This window comes from Salvelinus alpinus, chromosome 5 (assembly GCF_045679555.1).
Source record: "Salvelinus alpinus chromosome 5, SLU_Salpinus.1, whole genome shotgun sequence".
NCBI classification, from domain to species: domain Eukaryota; kingdom Metazoa; phylum Chordata; class Actinopteri; order Salmoniformes; family Salmonidae; genus Salvelinus; species Salvelinus alpinus.
The window spans coordinates 86,334,519-86,355,476 of NC_092090.1; the positions used below are offsets into that span (position 1 = coordinate 86,334,519).

Sequence of the window (20,958 nt, forward strand, 5' to 3'; positions counted from 1 at the left end):
AAATATTTCAGCCTTTATTTTCATTGTTTTTTATTTGTTGCAATGTCTGAAATGTGCTGTATAAAGAAAGCTTGATTTGATTTGATCTCTGTAGTAGGGAAGATTTTCTTGTGTGGAGTTCAGCTACATTTTTAAATTCCATACAGCTCAATGTTACTGTTGGTTCAAAAACACCAAACAACAATCCCTCAATGGCATGTATTGATTACCTGGACTAAAGAAGGACTGTTTACAACATAGCCTAACGTATGGCAAGTGGTGAAAAAAAGGGACTGAATTAAAATTATCTAGGCCTATGTTTCAAATGTAACATTTTGACCACAGCCCATTGTCCTAAATTGGAGGTATTAGCAGCAGTTAGTGTACACAAGTCCCCTTTCAGCTAGTCCTCATTAGAAAGTGCTGATACAATATAGTATTGTCATCACAGTCCCCCAACCACCCCACTCTAAGCAGGGGTGGTACCCATTATCTTTCCACAGCAGGCTGGGTCGTGTTCATTAGGGAACACTAGAAAACTAGAAAATTTTGCAACGGAAAACGAAAAGTCCCAGTAGTACATCCCTGTTTCAGTTCACTTTCTTCTGTTTGACTCCTAATAAACACGACCCTCTCCCAACCCAAACAGGAAGCATTCACATTCTTCTAGGTCTAGGAGACTGCTTATAGTAAGCAAGTGGGAGGATTCCCAAAGACTAGAAATATGAGGCTAACTTGACTTTTAAACCCCAATCCTAGACGGAGACAAGATAACCTTATCTGGACTCCTTTTCAAACCCCAGACCCCTATACTATCTTGCCTAATCTTTTGCAGCTTTTGTGTGCAATATGCAGCTGAGATGTTGACTTATCTGAGACAATGGTATCACTGACTGTGACCAATCAAAACCCTCACAGTTGTAATGATTACAACAGGAGAGCTTTGCCTTTACCATCAATTCGATCTGGGTCGTGTTTATATTTGATATTCGGCAATATTACTATGTTGGACTATCATTTGAAAATGGAAATGCAGAGAACACAACACACTATCGTTTGAGTGTAGGACAGCCTCTGTGGAGAGTAAGAGGCCTTACCTTAGCCTTGCCGGTGCTCTGTAGGATGTGAACCAGGGCACTGGCCATCTCCTCCTTGTTCTTCACACTGAGGCCAGGCTCCAGGATGGAGCACAGCAGCATGTAGTTATTGGTGATGTACTCTGCAAACTCCTTATATGACTCCATGGGCAGGATACTCATGCTCTGGTACCGCGACTTGAGCCGAATCATAGGTCCGGGAGTTTTCCCTTTGTTCGGGTTGGGCGTGCTCACAGAATACCACTTCTCCACAAACTGGCGTCCCGTGACGGCACCGACGGGAATGTTGACCAGGCCCACATAGTTGTTCTTGTCCTTCTTTTTCTTTTTGTCCGACTCCTTGTACAGGTGGACAGTGACACTTTTGACGGAAGGTAAGTTGTTGAACTCAAAGTGCTCTCCCCAGAATACATTGTCCATTTTGAGTTTGCAGGTAGTCCGTGCGTAAAGCGTGTCGTCCAGACACAACTCACAGAAATACCTTTTCTTGGCTGGAAGGTCCTTGGCTTCAATAATCCACAATTTTAGAAGGTTCTCCACACGCCGACTGTTGTCCTGTGAAAAACATCAAACATGTGAGACTTTTCCTGGGTACTTGACATTTATTCTATTATACTGTTATTATTTTCTTCCACAGAGGGCCATATACGCTATATAGCATTTGGTTTACTTTGTTAGGATGTACAGCTCTCCTTAAGTTTTCCATCCATTTGTCCCTCTCGGCAGATGACCGACACGAAAAGCATTTGGTTCCAGTGGAAGTGGTTACCTGTGAAAGTATGGCAGATGATTAAGCCCTTTAGGTTATGAATCATGAAAAACACCCATATGATGGCCTGTGTGTATCAATCTTTTTTATTTTTTATGAACCTTTATTTGACTAGGCAGGTCAGTTAAGAACTAATTCTATTCACAATGATGGCCTACATACCCAATCTAAAGCAGGGTTGGGTATCACACACACACACACACACACACACACACACACAGTCACGTTCTGACCTTAGTTTCTTATTTATGTCTTTGTGTTAGGTTGGTCAGGGTGTGAGTTGGGGTGCGCAGTCTATGTTCTTTTTTCTAGGTTGTTTGTTTTCTATGTGTTTGGCCTGGTGTGGTTCCCAATCAGAGACAGCTGTTTATCGTTGTCTCTGATTGGGAGCCATATTTAGGTAGCCTGTTTTCCATTGTGTGGTGTGGGTGGTTGTTTCCGTTTCAGTGTTTTTACCATTCGGGACTGTTTCGGTTTTCATTTTGATTCTCTTGTTCTTTTTGTATTTTGTATTCCTTCTATTAAAAGATATTATGGATACGTACCACGCTGCACATTGGTCCGATATTTCCTACTCCTCCCCAGACGAAGAGGACGAAAGCCGTTACAGAACCACCCACCAGAAAAGGACCCTGGGCACAGCCGGGGGAGTATCGCCGTCCGAAAGAGGAGCTGGAGGCAGCTAGAGCGGAGAGGCGCCACTACGAGGAATTGGCGCGAGGTAACGGGCACGAGAGGCAGCCCCAGAAATCTTTTTCTGGGGGGGCACACGGGGGGGGGGCACACGGGTATATTGGCACACGGGTATATTGGCGGACTCAGGTAGGACTCAGGTAGGAGACCTGAGCCAACTCCCCGTGCTTACCGTGGCGAGAGAGTGACTGGGCAGGCACCGTGTTATGCGGGGGAGCGCACGATGTCCCCAGTGCGCACGCATAGCCCGGTGCGTTACATCGCAGCTCCTCGAATCGGCCGGGCTAGAGTGGGCATCGAGCCAGGAGGGATGATGCCGGCTCAGCGCATCTGGTCTCCAGTGCGTCTCCTCGGCCCGGGGTATATTGCACCAGCCCTACGCACGGTGTCTCCAGTTCGCCAGCACAGCCCAGTGCGGCCTGTTCCAACTCCCCGCACTTGCTGGGCTACAGGGGGAATCCAGCCAGAACGAGTGGTGCTAGCTCTACGCTCGAGACCGCCAGTGCGCCTCCACGGTCCAGTGCATCCGGTGCCTCGGCCAAGGACAAGGCCTCCTGCATGGCTCCCCAGCCTCGTGAGTTCTGAAGCCTCCAGTGATAATCCATGGCAAGAAGCCTCCAGTGATAATCCATGGCACGAAGCCTCCAGTGATGATCCATGGCACGAAGCCTCCAGTGATGATCCATGGCACGAAGCCTCCAGTGGTGATCCATGGCAAGAAGCCTCCAGTGATGATCCATGGCACGAAGCCTCCAGTGATGATCCATGGCACGAAGCCTCCAGTGAGGATCCATGGCACGAGGCCTCCAACAAAGGACGTCAGTCCGGAGCCTCCAGCGACGCCCTCTAGTCCGGAGCCTCCAGCGACGCCCTCTAGTCCGGAGCCTCCAGCGACGCCCTCTAGTCCGGAGCCTCCAGCGACGCCCTCTAGTCCGGAGCAGCCAGCGACGCCCTCCAGTCCGGAGCAGCCAAAGTCGTCCGTCAGTCAGGAGCTGCCGGAGTCGTCCGTCAGTCAGGAGCTGCCGGAACCGTCCATCAGTCAGGAGCTGCCGGAGCCGCCTGTCACTCCGGCGCTGCCGGAGCCGCCCTTCACTCTGGTGCTGCCGGAGTCTACCGCCTGTCCGGCGCTGCCGGAGTCTCCCATCTATTCGGGGCCCGTTGCAAGGGTCCCCAGTCCAAGGTCGGTGGCGAAGGTCGCCGCTCCAAAGGCGACACCTAAGCGGGCAAAGACTATGGTGGAGTGGGGTCCACGTCCCGCGCCGCCACCGCGGACAGACGCCCACCCAGACCCTCCCCTATAGGTTCAGGTTTTGCGGCCGGAGTCTGCACCTTTGGGGGGGGGGGGTGGTACTGTCACGTTCTGACCTTAGTATCTTTTTTATGTCTTTGTGTTAGGTTGGTCAGGGTGTGAGTTGGGGTGGGCAGTCTATGTTCTTTTTTCTAGGTTGTTTGTTTTCTATGTGTTTGGCCTGGTGTGGTTCCCAATCAGAGGCAGCTGTTTATCGTTGTCTCTGATTGGGAGCCATATTTAGGTAACCTGTTTTCCATTGTGTGTTGTGGGTGGTTGTTTCCGTTTCAGTGTTTTTACCATTCGGGACTGTTTCGGTTTTCATTTTGATTCTCTTGTTCTTTTTGTATTTTGTATTCACTCTATTAAAAGATATTATGGATACGTACCACGCTGCACATTGGTCCGATATTTCCTACTCCTCCTCAGACGAAGAGGACGAAAGCCGTTACACACACACACACACACACACAGACACAGACACACACACACACTCCAGCTGAGCCAGACCCTGTGGGTCTGCACAGTGCACACTGATACCGGACTAAACAAAGCCTGGACAGCCATTGAAATCCTCTTGCACTTGATCATGAGAGAAATGCTTATTTTTTTTTTTTGGCTGACCCCGTCAGACGTCCTCTCGGTCACAGAGCCATGGTCTGTCCAGCTGGCAGCATGCTTAGCATAATAGGCAGTAAATCCTTGTGAATGGGGACCCCTCGGAGCTCACCTCTCAGAGCAGATCCACAGAGAGCAGGAGCATGGAGATGCCAACAGATGGGTCAGACAGACACACAGGCCCCTACCAGGCAGGAAGCGGAGGGGCGGGGAGACCCTCCTCCCTAACAAATGCCCAGCCACACACTCACACTACCCAAAGGCACTGGCTGCTTGACAGAAAGTCAGAGACCTGCAGGTTTTCAGACATATGTAATGGCGACGAAATGAAGAGTATATTAAACACAATGCATTATGTACAGAGGTTCAGGATCCTAAGAAATACTATTAAAATGAGTCAGCAGTCAGCGAGCCTTGAGCTGCGACAGTCATGACAGGCAGTGGTGGTGGTGGGGGGTGGGCTCACCTCGAAGCAGTAGTCCTGGCCCAGGATGCTGCCGTGCACCGGTTTGATCAACACCTCGTCCTCCATGCTGAGATCTAAAGCTTCTACTGCACTGCTGGGGCTGAGCAACGACTCGTGAGACCGCGATTCCTTCAGCCTCGGCATCAGATGGGATCTGGGGGAGAAGAGGAAGAGACACGGTCAGTCAGTCACACACATACAATGTGTCAACGCAGGCAACAGCCAGTGCGATGTCCCACACTGAGAGAGGAGGGCTGGGGGAGGCATGTGAACTAAAACCAGACTGGTGTTGTGGGTACACCCTGTCACATAACACGGGATCTGGCTCTATGGGGTTGGCATGACTGGGCTCTCTAGTCTCTCCCAGCTGGTAGCTCTTCTGCTTGGACGTCTTTTTGATGGTATGGCAGGTGGGGACACTGCTCCAACGCCATGCTTTAAAGTGCCTCTGGCAAATGGCAGAGCACAGCTGCAGAAACAGGGAGGTTGCATTCTTACTGGTCACTTAGTCACGGATTGTAGGAGTGGGAGAAGAAGACCAACATCATGACCGTTAAAGGTGAACGGCAATAACACAGCTCAAGAGAACAATTGATATCCTTGAAGTGAAAGAAGCCAAGAAAGCCATACTACCCCCAGTAAAATATACTACCCACAATAAAACATACTACCATACTACCCACAGTAAAACATACTACCCACGGTAAAACACCACCCACAGTAGAGCATACGGCCATACTACTCACAGTAAAATGAAACTACCCACAATAAAACATACAACCATACTACCCACAGTAAAACATACTACACCACAGTAAAACATACTACCCCCAGTAAGACATACTCCCCACAGTAAACATACTACCCCCAGTAAAACATACTACACCACAGTAAGCCATACTACCCACAGTAAGCCATACTACCCACAGTAAGCCATACAACCCACAGTAAAATATACTACCATACTACCCACAGTAAACATACTACCCCCAGTAAAACATACTACCCACAGTAAGCCATACTACCCCCAAAAAATATACTACTATACTATCTACAGTGAAACATACTACCCATGGTAAAACATACTACAGTACCATACTACCCACAGTAAGCCATACTACCCACATTAAGCCATACTACCCACAGTAAAACATGAGAGCGGATACAGATAAAGATATTTGTGCAACCAAGTAACTTCAAGGGTTCCTTTTAGTTTTATTGGTTCCATATATGAATTGTACGTAAAGATCATAGCATCCGTAATACACGCTCCGTCTTCAATCCACAACTCAACTGTATTTTAATGACTGAAAAAGACAAAAAGACAATTAAGTCTCACAGATAATATAGACAGAGAGAGTAGAATACTTTTTTTGCCCCTACAGTGCATGTTCATCTTTTCAGTTGTTCTGTAAGTGGTGTTGGTTAACACATGCACACTACAATCAATGTCTAGGAGGATAAGCAGGGCAATTAAGCACCTGCTGGGCGGCAAACAGATATCTGCTGACTCATCGCTCCCCTGGCTCTCCATTGGCTGCATGAATTAAACATGGCTCTACTTCCTGCCTCAGGGGATGAGTCTGGAAAAAATCCTCAGGTAATGAATTTGTCGCCGTATTCTCTACCTCAACTTATCAGTGTGGGGACAGGGTGAGAGACTGAGAACGATACAGAGAGATAGGCATAACTGGCAGAGCTGAATTGACTAATATAAACCTTCCTCTCTGAGAAGCTAGATCCCTTACGAGAAAACTTTTAGCATGACGGTAACATTTTAAAATGGGAAGCTCTGGATGGATTTTGTTCTTGGTGACTATCTTGCAAATGTGAGTTTAAAGTCACTGACAATAAGTCTAAATGAAATTAAACAAATAGACAGTTGCACTAGTGCCCATGCAATACTGTTATAGTGGTCTTTGAATAGGAATGGGTCGGTTTCCATAATACGGGATCAATGATATACATTTTTATAAGCATATTTCTAGTCAATGGCAAACAAGCTTCAGGATTTCTAGACCAAACTCCACGGCAGTAGGCTAGCTCAGTAACTCATGTTGCAGTCTGTTAATGCACTGTGCTGACAACTTTTCAGATTTTTAATTCACTTATTGAGAGAGAGATTCATGCTCGTCTGATGGCAGCTATTCAACTTGCGTTCTGTGGCTCAGCATTTACCTAATGATCGTATCAATGCCACTGCAGGCTGTTGGGGGCCAAGCACACACACAAGGCCATTATGTAATGAAATTAGCATTGTTTCAATTAACTCATTGGACCATTGGTCTTAAAGGATACAAGGTGTAAGCAGGGCCAGGACCGCTTAGATTTTTTTCATATCCCCTGCCCCCTAAAACAACCCGTTTCCGGCACACCATCATTTTCAGTAAACAAATCTGTGCACCAAGATGCAATTCGATGAGTGGTACATTTACTGTTGCAGAAAAAGCCATAATACTGTTTGCCATGTGGCATAGGCTACAGATGAGCAGTGGCGTTTTAAGGATTTCCACACATGGAGAACATTTGCTAGCAGGGCCCGAAAAAAAATATGCCTTTTAAAAACAAACAATAGCCCTGGTCAATGAAGCGACACACACACACAGAGTGTACGATATTAGGAAAAAATGTATATACATTACCAGTCAAAAATTTGGACACCGCTACTCATTCAAGGGTTTTTCTGTATTTTTATTATTTTCTACATTGTAGAATAATAGTGAAGACATCAAAATTATGAAATAACACATGTAGTGTGTAGTGTAGTAACCAAAAATTGTTTAACAAATCAAAATATATTTCAGATTTCAGATTCTTCAAAGTTGCCACCCTTTGCCTTGATGGCAGCTTTGCACACGCTTGGGATTCTCTCAACCAGCTTCATGAGGTAGTCACCTGGAATGCATTTCAATTAACTAAGTTAATTTGTAGAATTTATTTCCATCTTAATGCATTTGAGCCAATCAGTTGTGTTGTGTCAAGGTAGGGGTGGTATACAGAAGATAGCCCTATTTGGTAAAAAACCAAGTCCATATTATGGCAAGAACAGCTCAAATAAGCAAAGAGAAACGACAGTCCATCATTACTTTAAGACATGAAGGTCAGTCAATCCGGAACATTTCAAGAACTTTTAAAGTTTCTTCAAGTGCAGTCACAAAAACCATCAAGTGCTATGATGAAACTGGCTCTCATGAGGACCGCAACAGGAAAGGAAGACCCAGAGTTACCTCTGCTGCAGAGGATAAGTTCATTAGAGTTAACTGCACCTCAGATTGCAGCCCAAATAAATGCTTCACAGAGTTCAAGTAACAGATACATCAACATCAACTGTTCAGAGGAGACTGTGTGAATCAGGCCTTCATGGTCGAATTGCGGCAAAGAAACCACTACTAAAAGGACACCAATAAGAAGAAGAGACTTGCTTGGGCCAAGAAACACAAGCAATGGACATTAGACTGGAGGAAATCTGTCCTTTGGTAAGATGAGTACAAATTTGTGGTTCCAACCGCCGTGTCTTTGTGAGAAGCAGAGTAGGTGAACGGATGATCTCCGCATGTGTGGTTCCCAATGTTAAGCATTGAGGAGAAGGTGTGATGGTGCTTTAGTGGTGACACTGTCAGTGATTTATTTTGAATTCAAGGCACACTTAACTAGCACGGCTACCACAGCATTCTGCAGTGGTACGCTATCCCATCTGGTTTGTGCTTAGTGGGACTATAATTTGTTTTTCCTACAGGATAATGACCCAACACATCTCCAGGCTGTTTAAGGGCTATTTGACCAAGGAGAGTGACGGAATACTGCATCAGATGACCTGGCCTTCACAATCACCCGACCTCAACCCAATTGAGATGGTTTGGGATGAGTTGGACCGCAGAGTGAAGGAAAAGCAGCCAACAAGTGCTCAGCATATGTGGGAACTCCTTTAAAACTGTTGGAAAAGCATTCCATGTGAAGCTGGTTGAGAGAATGCCAAGTGTGCAAAGCTGTCAAGGCAAAGGGTGGCTACTTTTGAAGAATCTAAAATATATTTTGATTTGTTTAACACTTTTTTGTTTACTACATGAGTCCATATGTGTTATTTCATAGTTTTGATGTCTTCACTATTATTCTAGAATGTATAAAATAGTAAAAATAAGGAAAAAATCTTTAATGAGCATGTGTGTCCAAACTTTTGACTGGTACTGTGTGTGTGTGCATATATCTCTCTCTATATAATTGGCTACATTAGGCTACGAAATAACCTTTCTAGTGGCACACTGACTCACCTAATGATGAAGATGATAGGCCATAGGCTTCTCATGGTGATGGCCGATGCACTCGTCGTGGCAATAGCCTATCTCAAGATGAGCTACTTTGAAAACAGTGCAGCTGTTAGCTACAAATTGGGAGTTGAGAAAACATTTTTTTTATTGGTTCTACACGCAGATTAGTCTTCTCTTTTCAGCAGTATTTGTTTGCTTTCCAAACTGTGCGTTTTTCCCACTATTGTATTTTGAAATCTGCAAAGGCCAACCAACAGCATCCAATCAGTGCTAGCTGCGTTACTACAGATCCTGGGTCAATACCAGGCTGTGTCCTTGTCCCATCGCGCTCTAAGAGACTCCTGTGGCGGGCCGGGCGCATGCACGCTGAGACGGTCACCAGCTGTACTGTGTTTCCTCCGACACATTGGTGCGGCTGGCTTTCCCGAGTCTGTACGGGAGTTGCAGCGATGGGACAAGACTAATTTCCAATTGGATATGACAAAATTGGGGAGAAAAAGCTGTAAAGAAAAAAGTCAGTAATGGCATCCATTGCTAGTGTACCTATTTCTAACAGTCAAATTGCCAGGCTAAGAGCTTATAAAACCCTTTAGGGATAGTATGTCTATGGCCACAACGCAACAAGCTGTAGACTATATTTGGTGCGCATGCCGCACAAACTGCAGCCTTCCTGACTGTAGGCATATACTGTAGGCATACTGCCAAAACAAAGGTAACACTTGAGTAAACAACGGATACAAAGTATATGTGGTGTGGGGTGAATTGTCCTGCCATGGTTTAGGTCCACTTGTAGAATCTATGCCAAGGTGAATTGAAGCTGTTCTGGCAGCTCATGGTGGCCAAACATCCTTTAAAAGACACTTTTTGTTGGTGTTCCCTTAATTGTTGCAGATACTTGTATGTGCTTGTAATAGAAAACTTAATCCACAGTACTTTTCTGTAAACTATTGATTCTCTGTGGGTAAATAATGCTCTCTGGTGTATTTTGAACATTGACAGTGGGCTCCTGTGGTTGGATTTGTTCCCCCTCTTGGGCCCAGCCCCTGACTCACATAATTGACCAGTCACATTTATTTCTTATGCATTTGTATTTTTTATTAAATCAGTTACCCAATCAAGTTACCCACAGGCCCCCTGCCTCCCCACCTCCCCTCATCTGATGATTAGCAGAGAGGCAGAAGGCAGTCGCAGGCAGTCTACACATTGAGAGTGGGGTACTGAGTCTTCCTGTGGTTAGCAGTTGCAGTGAAAAAATATTAAATATATACTCTATATAATACATATACACACTTTGTTTTTGTACATACATTTTTTTGCTGCATCTTGGGCCACCACGGGCCTGGGCCATCCAGGGGCTTCCGCTGCGGTAAGCCCCTGCATTAATCCAGCCCTGTGTGTAAGTAACAATGCTGACAATGCCAGAACCATAGACGGTCAGAATCATGGATCACATGACTTTGTAAAGCACGCTACATAGTTCAAAGCTGCATGGTCTATTGTAACATACAGTTGAAGTCGGAAGTTTACATACACCTTAGCCAAATACATTTAAACTATTTTAATCCTGGTAAAAATGCATTCCCTGTATTAGGTCAGTTGGGATCATCATTTTATTTTAAGAATGTGAAATGTCAGAATAATAGTAGAGAGAATGATTTATTTCAGCTTTTATTTCTTTCATCACATTCCCAGTGGGTCACATACACTCAATTCGTATTTGTTAGCATTGCCTTTAAATTGTTTAACTTGGGTCAAACATTTTGGGTAGCCTTCCACAAGCTTCCCACAATAAGTTTGGTGAATTTTGGCCCATTCCTCCTGACAGAGCTGGTGTAACTGAGTCAGGTTTGTAGGCCTCCTTGCTCGCACACGCTTTTTCAGTTCTGCCCACACATTTTCTATAGAACTGAGGTCAGGGCCTTGTGATGGCCACTCCAATACTGTCACACCCTGACCTTAGAGATCCTTATTTATTCTCTATGTTTGGTTAGGTCAGGGTGTGACTCGGGTGGGAGATTCTATGTTTTCTATTTCTTTGTTGTTTTTGCCATGTGTGGTTCCCAATCAGAGGCAGCTGTCTATTGTTGTCTCTGATTGGGGATCATATATAAGTTGTGATTTTCCGTTTGGGTTTTGTGGGGAGTTATTTTCTGTTTAGCTGTTTTGTTGCCTGACAGAACTGTTCGCTTTCGTTTTCTACTTTGTTATTTTGTTGCGGTGTTCAGTTTTATTAAAAATCATGAACGCCTACCACGCTGCACCTTGGTCTCCTTCTTCAACCCACGAGAGTCATTACAAATACCTTGACTTTGTTGTCCTTAAGCCATTTTGCCACAACTTTGGAAGTATACTTGGGGTCATTGTCCATTTGGAAGACCCATTTACAACCAAGCTTTAACTTCCTGACTGATGTCTTGAGATGTTGCTTCAATATATCCACATAATTTTCCTGCCTCATGATGCCATCTATTTTGTGAAGTGCACCAGTCCCTCCTGCAGCAAAGCACCCCCACAACATGATGCTACCACTGTGGTGGGATGGTGTTCTTCGGCTTGCAAGCATCCCCCTTTTTCCTCCAAACATAACGATGGTCATTATGGCCAAACAGTTCTATTTTTGTTTCATCAGACCAAGAGGACATTTCTCCAAAAAGTACGATCTTTGTCCCCAAGTGCAGTTGCAAACTGTAGACTGTTGTTTTTAATGGCGGTGTCATGCACAAAGTAGATGTCCTATCCGACTTGCCAAAACTATAGTTTGTTAACAAGAAATTTGTGGAGTGGTTGAAAAAGGAGTTTTAATGACTCAACTGTACGTCCACAACTCCATAACAGCCGATTAAATTAGGTTGGACATTCGTGTCTCTGCGACAGTAGACCTCTGATTTGAGCTAAACACATAAGCAAATACTACTTACAGTACTAGCACATTTAGATATTTTTGATGTATGAAGGGGTCATTTATCAATAGCATATTCTACTCTAGTATTTCATGAGGTTATATGTATTGCTGTTCACCAGACAAGTGGCACTAGTGTACAGACAGGTCCCATCGCTGTCACGCCCTGACCTTAGTTCCTTTTTTATGTTTCTATTTTGGTTTGGTCAGGGCGTGAGTTGGGGTTGGCATTCTATGTTTTGTTCTATGTTTTGTATTTCTAGGTGTTTGGCCTGGTGTGGTTCTCAATCAGAGGCAGCTGTCTTTCGTTGTCTCTGATTGAGAACCATACTTAGGTAGCCTCATTCCCACCTGTGCTTGGTGGGTAGTTGTTTTCTGTTTTGTGTATTGCACCTTGCAGAACTGTTCGTTTGTCGCTTTGTTGTTTTTGTTCAAGTGTTCGTATTTATTAAAAGTATTATGAATACTTACCACGCTGCACCTTGGTCCTCTTCTCCTTCTCCCGACGACATTCGTTACAATTGCTATCATTTAAAAATAATATCCAACTCTATACTGATATTGTTGTTCATGTTTAGAAACCCCAGAGATATTTTATCTGGAGAAAAAAATAAATGTATCACTGATTTTGTCACCAACATTCAAGGGATTAAGGACACAGTGCTGGCTTAGTAGTGTCCCAAATGGGAGAATCAACATTTGGAACACAGACAAATCACAGAATGTAGATGATGTCAAGCCTTATAAAGTGAAGATCCGGTGAAGCTGCCAAGGAACTGGATGGCTTATAGGAGCCTGAATTACATAACAGGAAATGACAAGGCCATTAAGCGCGGAGAAACAAGTGCCTTTGTGACTCGGCTGAGTCAAAAGGAGTGCATTACTAAACACAGAACATACTGGAGATATAATTTTTTTACATTTTTATTAGATGTGGATACAGTAACATGTCTGCATGTATACAATAGACTGGCACAGAATGAAGAATATAACTCAGTCAACACGAGCTTCAAATTTCTATATTTATGTAAATTAGATTTTTCATTTGTCATTCTGGGGTAGTGTGTGTAGATGGGTGAGACAAAATATATTTAATCCATTTAAAATTTGGCTGTAACACAACAAAATGTGGAATAAGTCAATGGGTATGAATAGTTTGAAGGCACTGTATATCAACGTGTATCCCAACCGGCCGTGATTGGGAGTCCCATAGAACAGTGCACAATTGGCCCAGCGTTGTCCGGTTTTGGCCGGTGTAGGCCGTCATTGTAAATAAGAATTTGTTCTTGACTGACTTGCCTAGTTAAATGAAGGTTAAATAAAAAATAAAATGTATGTGTTTATTGTATTTTGCTGTGTATTGCTGTGCTATACAGGGCTCATCTGGAAAAGAGACCTTGGTCTCAGCATTGACGCCCTGTCAAAATAAGAATCCAGATTGCACCAAAACACAGTAAGCCAAGTTCTTTCAGTAGGCCTAACCAATGAAACATACAGTGCATTCGGAAAGCATTCAGACCCCTTGACTTTTTCCACATTTTGTTACGTTAGCCTCATTCTAAATAGTTTTTTCCCTCATCAATCTACACACAATACCACATAATGACAAAGATTATTATTTTAATTTTTTATGTTTGTAAGTGTACTAAGTACTTTGTTGAAGCACCTTTGGCAGTGATTACAGCCTCGAGTCTTCTTGGGTATGACGCTACAAGCTTGGCACACCTGTATTTGGGGAGTTTCTCCCATTCTTCTCTGCAGATCCTCTCAAGCTCGGTTTGTTTGGATGGGAAGCTTCGCTGCACAGCTATTTTCAGGTTCCTCCAGAGATGTTCGATTGGGTTAAAGCCCAGGCTCTGGCTGGCCACTCATGGACATTCAGAGACTTGTCCTGAAGCCCCTCCTGCGTTGTCTTGGCTGTGTGCGTAGAGTCGTTGTCCTGTTGGAAGGCGAGCCTTAGCCCCAGTCTGAGGTCCTGAGCGCTCTGGAGCAGGTTTTCATCAAGGATCTCTCTGTACCTTGATTCGTTCATCTTTCCCTCGATCCTGACTAGTCTCCCAGTCCCTGCCACTGATAAACATCTCCACAGCATGATGCTGCCACTACCATGCTTCACCGTATGGGATGATGCCAGGTTATCTCCAGACGTGACGTTTGGCATTCAGGCTAAAGAGTTCAATTTTAGTTTCATCAGACCAGAGAATCTTGTTTCTCATGGTCTGAGTCCTTTAGGTGGCTTTTGGCAAACTCCAAGCGTGCTATCATGTGCCTTTTATTGAGGAGTGGCTTCCGTCTGGCCACTCTACCATAAAGGCCTGATTGGTGGAGTGCTGGAGAAATGACTATCCTTCTGGAAGGTTCTCCCATCACCACAGAGAAACTCTGGAGCTCTGTCAGAGTGACCATCGGGCTCCCGAGTGGCGCAGTGGTCCAAGGCACTGCATCTCAGTGCAAGAGGCGTCACTACAGTCCCTGGTTCTCCTCCGATTGCTAAGTTTGACCGGACGGCCAGCTCTAGGAAGAGTCTTGGTGGGTCCAAACTTCTTCCGTTTAAGAATGATGGAAGCCACATTGTTCTTGGGGACCTTCAATGCTGCAGACATTTTTTGGAGACCATTCCCCAAATCTAATGCCTTGAAACAATCCTGTCTCGGAGCTCTACGGATCAAGCTGTAGAAACATCTCAAGGACAATCAATGGATAAAAAAAAAAAAACTAATTTTAGCATTAAAAGACTCCAAAAACGGCCAATAATTTCAGGTCCAGTACCATCGTTGAGCCGTGGGTGTGAAAGATTCAGCAGACTGCTGGCATTACACATCTGGCTAAAATACTACTGTAGCTCTGCTGGAGTCACTTTTATTGATAACTTGTACACCTTCTGGAAACAGAAGATACTCTATAGGAATGACGGAGTCCATCCAAATCATCTTGGCTCCTGAACTCTGTCCACGCATTCCAAGGCTGTGTTGAAACAATGACTGGTAAATGATCCAAGACCAGCTCAGTTAATCCCTACCATTGTGACAATGAGTCGTCATAATGCTGTATCAAATGTATATGATCTTAGGGGCATTGGCAAACACAATGTAAGTAATTTAATTGATGTACCCCTAATTGCACCAAATACATCTGTTTATCCTACAGTTATTGTAAGCAGTAATCATGAGCCTATAAACCAGAGTTACACTGTTAGCACTGAGGCGGTGTGCAATAGTAGGAAGACCACTTTACGCAGCTCGTCGTGCACTATCAGCTCCAATGTAAATAACATGAGGAAGTCTACCTCTGACAAGCTTCCCAGTAAAGCATTAAAAACAATCAAGCAACCCAGAAAAGTGCTAAAAAATACCCCATATTAACATATGTAGCCTAAAAAACAAGGTCCATGAAGTCAATAACGTGCTTGTAACAGATTCATATTCTGACTATCTCTGAAACTCACTTATGTAATACCTTTGATGATACAGTGGTAGCAATACATGGTTATAACTTCTACCGAAAAGACAGACATGCCAACGGAGGCGGTGTTGCGATCTATATTCAGAACCACATTCCTGTAAAGCTTAAGAGATGATCTAATGTTAAATACTGTTGAAGTAATATGGCTACAGGTTCATCTGCCTCATCTAAAGCCCATTCTTGTGGGATGCTGCTATAGACCACCAAGTGCTAACAGTCAGTATCTGGATAATGTGTGTGAAATGCTTGATAATGTATGTGATATCAACAAAGAAGTATATTCCTTGGGTTTTTAAATATTGACTGGCTATCATCAAGATGCCCACTCAGGAAAAAACTTTAAACTGTAACCAATGCCTGCAACCTGGATCAGGTAGTCAGTCAACCTACCAAGGTAGTTACAAACAGCACAGGAATTAAATCAGCAACATGTATTTATCACATTTTTACTAACGCTGAAGATATTTGCTTTAAAGCAGTATCCAAATCCATAGGATGTAGTGATCACAATATAATAGGAAATATCTAGGAAAACAAAAGTTCCAAAGCCTGGGCCTAATATAATGTATAAGAGGTCATACAAGAAGTGTTGTAGTGATTCATATGTTGATGATGTAAAGAATATTTGCTGGTCTGTGGTGGGTAGCTACCCAAGAATAGTAAAGCCCCCTTTACTGGCTCAAATAGCCGACCAATCAGCCTGTTACCAATCCTTAGTAAACTTCTGGAAAAAATGGTGTTTGACCAGATACAATGCTATTTCACAGTAAACAAATTGACAAGAGAATTTCAGCATGCTTATAGAGGACACTCAACAAGCACAACACTTACACAAATGACTGATGATTGGCTGAGAGAAATTAGTGATAAAATGACTGATCATAGTCAGCTGCTGGAAAAACTTGTGTTATGGCTTTACACCCCCTGCTATAATATGGATAAGGAGTTACTTGTCTAACAGAACACAGAGGGTATTCTTTAATGGAAGCCTATCAAATATAACTCAGTTAGAATCAGGAATTCCCCAGGGTAGCTGTTTAGGCCCCTTGCTTTTTTCAATTTTTACTAACGACATGCCACTGACTGAGTAAAGCCAGAGTTTCTATGTATGCGGATGACTCAACACTATACACGTCAGCTATTACCGCGACTGAAATGACTGCAACCCTCAACAAAGAGCTACTGTTAGTTTCAGAGTGGGTGGCAAGGATTAAGTTAGCCCTAAATATTTCTAAAACTAAAAGCATTGTATTTGGAACACTCACTAAAACCTAAACCTCAACTAAATCTTGTAATAAATCATGTGGAAATTGAGCAAGTTGAGATGACTAAACTGCTTGGAGTAACACTAGATTGTAAACTGTCATGGTCAAAACATATTGATGCAGTAGTAGCTAAGATGGGGAACAGTCTGTCTATAATAAAACGATGCTCTGCCTTCTTAACACTATCAACAAGGCAGGTCCTACAGGCCCTAGTTTTGTCGCACCTTGACCACTGTTCAGTAGTGTGGTCAAATGCCACAAAAAAGGACTTAGGAAAATTGTAATTGGCATAGAACAGGGCAGCACGGCTGGCCCTTGGATGTACACAGAGAGCTAATATTAATAATATGCATGTCAATCTCTCCTGGGGGAAAGTGGAGGAGAGATTGACTTCATCATTACTTTTATTTATGAGAGGTATTGACATGTTGAATGCACCGAGCTGTCTGTCTAAACTACTGGCACACAACTCGGACACCCATGCACACCCCACAAGACATGCCACAAGAGGTCTCTTCACAGTCCCCAAGTCCAGAACAGACTATTCGAGGCACACAGTACTACATAGAGCCATGACTACATGGAACTCTATTCCACATCAAGTAACTGACGCAAGCAGTCAAATTTGATTTTTTTTTAAACGGGGAAAAAAACACTTTATGGAACAGCAGGAACTGTGAAGCAACACAAACATTGGAACAGAAACATGCATATACACACACACGATAACATACGCACTATACATACACATAGATTTAGTACTGTAGATATGTGGTAGTGGTGGAGTAGGGGCCTGAGGGCACACAGTGTGTTGTGAAATCTGTGAATGTATTGTAATGTATTAAAATTGTATAAACTGCCTTAATTTTGCTGGATCCCAGGAAGAGTAGCTGCTGCTTTGGCAGCAGCAAATGGGGCTCCATAATAAATAGAAATACAAATGAAAACAAGATGCACCTGAGCTAATTTTCTAGTCTCATAGCCAACGTTCTGAATACTTATGTAAATAAAGTAATCTGTTTATTGTTTTTAATACATTTGCAAACATTTCTAAAAACCTGTTTTCGCTTTGTCATTACTGGGTATTGTGTGTAGATTGTTGAGGATTAGTTATTTTTTAAATCCATTTTAGAATAAGCTTGTAACGTAGCAAAATGTGGAAAAGGGGAATGGTCTGAATACTTCCCGAATGCACTGTAAGGCCTTCCAAACCATACCTGCTCACTTTTTTTCTTTCTTTTATCTGTATTGTTTTATTTGGTGCAAATAAATTAAACCTAAATATAAAAATTCATATCAGTTTAAATCTTGAATAAATAAATACACACTAAACTGAAGTCTTGCAAACAGCAAGCTGTTTAAAATAAGTGCTGTGACTGGGAAGACATGATATCACATTGGCTTAGAAGGGTGATGACATGTTTTCGCCTCCTTTTGGCAACTGTTCCACTGCTAAGAAGATGTTTGATTGCTTCCGGAAATTGGATGTGACAGGAGTTTGGATTTAATGAGCACCAACACTTTACTTCAGACTCCAGAATCCTTCCATTAAAAGAATGGCCTCTCTGTCTAGCGTGTGGGTGTGCGCGCCAGGCACAGAGACGCCAGCAGGCATATCACAATGCCTTTTTTACAGGCCAGTAAAACAATGCCATGGCAGAAACCATTAAAGCCCTTAATATTTTCTCCAACATCCTTCTTCTCTTTTGCAGTCAGATAAGCTGTGCTGCATTAAGGGAGGTAGTGTTGGTCTGGATTCAGACCTCTATGGTCCCTGCTTCAGCTTCTTCACATGCACACGAGCTGATATTCAACATGGAGCTCCTTGTGAATTAAGATTGAGGAAAATATCTCCCCACAACTCTCTATGCATCACACACACGGGTTGAGCTGATTGCCACTTCTCTATTGAATATTTCAATAGGTTTTAGAATAGCAGCATATCTGTGGATGCCTTTCAAAGTAACATTGTTGAGATGTCATTACAGAGTGAACTACAGTGTTGTGCATCTATTCTGACACAAAGGAACACTGTGCTGCCTGGCTAAAAGCAAATGAAGAGGTCGACTAGCAGAAAATATATAATGTGACACGCCATCATTCAAAATGTCAATTATATGACTCTGTAAATGAAAACCAGAACCAGAATGACAGAGAGTAGAGCTGGGACCACAAACTGAAAGTGATTGACACCAATCACTTATAGCAGGCATTTTGCTGATATCATTCATTATGATAAGTAGCCTATGCTAGAGAAATGCAAAGTTTGGATTGAAATAATTTTTCTAGTATGGGTTATTGTTAATGGGACAATTGAAGGCTACAACCATCAAACTAGTAGTAGTAGTAGTAGTAGTAGTAGTAGTAGTAGTAGTAGTAGTTTAAAGGATAAAAACAAAAACATTTTTTTTTATAAACTTCTTCTATTTATTAATGTTGATTAATGGATTTTTGTCCATATCACCCAGCTCTAAACAGAGACTACCACATAGCATCAAAACATGAGAAACACCCTCAATGTCTATAGACAGATAATGAGATGCCGAGCCCACAAAGCCTATATGTAAATGCATCTTGTTAAGCGTCCCTAACACACTGAGATGAAGACAGTACAGTCCATTAGATGTGGCGGAATACTCACCAGACATTCTATCAGAATTCCCGGAAACAATCGGAGTGGGGAGACGGGGGCGTGGAAGAGGTGGGGGATGATGAGGGAGCCGTCTCAGAGTTCCATTTTCTGCTGAGAGCGGGGTGGTGCTCATTCAGCTTTCACAGTGGGCTGCTGCTAGCTGCTATTAGCCTTGTGCTCTCCTTCCCTCCCTCTCTCTTCCCTCCCTCCTCCACTCTTCCCACCCCTTCCCTCCCTCCCCTCCCAGTCTGTCTCCTCTGGACTCTTTATTCTAGCCCCACTGAGAGACAGCCTGCCCTACTTCCTCCCCTGCTCCTCTCCTTTAAGGGCAACTGCTTTCTCTCTCCTTCTCTCCCTCTATCTGGCTGGCGGAGGACTGCTCGGAACCGACTGTCTTGCGCTCTCTCTCTATCCCTCTCCTATCCTTCCTTCTCTCTGTCTGTGTGTACGCAGCAGAAGAAGGCTGTGTGGCATGATGTAGCTCTGCCCCCCGCTGCCGTGTGTGTGTGTGTGTGTGTACGTACGTGCGTGCTTGCGTGTTTGTGCATGCGTGTAGTCTTTTGTCTTAGTGTCTTTGTGACAGACCGGCCTGCTCCCTGCACAGGGACCTGCCTCCGGGGGAGTAGTGAGGGGGTGCGTGCGGACAGTACAGGGAGAGGACATATGGTATGCTCTGTCAGCTTTGGGCTAATTGGTCAATCGGATCTTTTGGAGCTGTGCTCTGTTCAGAAGAATTCAGAAGCCTTGTTCATAGGCAGCATTCACTAAAGTTGTAGAGATCAAGGGTAAAGCATAAGTGGCCATTATCTTCCCTACACTGTCAGAAGAGGGACAGTCATTGACAGCCAGCTCTGAGAAGACTTTCAGTCACTGGAGGCACACGCACAATGCTACAATTAACAATATACACACTTGATAACTGTCAGGTTTTTATTGTTTCTATGACGACACTGCATAACGTAAATGGTATCTTTGCTTCCCCGGCAACTGACACTTTCCACGGATAAGTGAGCAATTTTCAGCCAATTTTATTTTCTAAACTTCACAATATATTTTTTTTCTCCTTTCACACAAATTATTGTGTCTCTGGAGTCTCACATGGAAGTGAGCGCAGCTTGAGCCACACAACTATTTCTGACACATTGCTCGCGTCACCACAGAATTCTGGTACCTTGAGGGCTTTCTGCTTACCTTCCACATTAAAACTTTGAGTACTCCAGAGGAGGCTAATATAGATAGGTTGTAGTAGTACTATATTAAAGGTGGCATAATGTAAAAACATATAAAAACAAAGACCTCTTAGTAAAGAATAGGAGAGATGGAGAAATCACAGCCTAAAACCAGGACTGATAGTCCTACAAGGTGATCATCTCCTGCTTAACGGCCCTGTAACGATTAGCTACCCAATTACAGGTAAGGACTAAATACTCACACAGAACGAATAAGTATGTGCGTGAATGCGTGCGTGTGTGAAACGATGAACCACACCGAACGGTTAAGGATTGAGTTAAGCTCTCATTTAAAT

The 20,958-nt window shown here is 43.6% G+C and overlaps 1 protein-coding gene across 3 annotated transcripts in view; it reads right to left on the bottom strand.

Moving 5' to 3' along the window:
• LOC139577142 (disabled homolog 2-interacting protein-like) overlaps positions 1 to 20,958 on the bottom strand; it is a 103,308-nt gene that overhangs the window by 26,522 nt on the left and 55,828 nt on the right. For 2 of the 3 annotated variants that reach the window (XM_071404003.1, XM_071404001.1), the window contains 3 exons: positions 4,911 to 5,064; positions 1,747 to 1,845; positions 1,077 to 1,631 (listed from right to left, as the gene is read on the bottom strand). In XM_071404003.1, the coding sequence (XP_071260104.1) occupies positions 1,077 to 1,631; positions 1,747 to 1,845; positions 4,911 to 5,064 (808 nt within the window). Of the gene's footprint in view, positions 1 to 1,076; positions 1,632 to 1,746; positions 1,846 to 4,910; positions 5,065 to 19,442; positions 19,615 to 20,958 lie in introns of those variants that run through there. The other variant, XM_071404002.1, reaches the window with a different exon arrangement.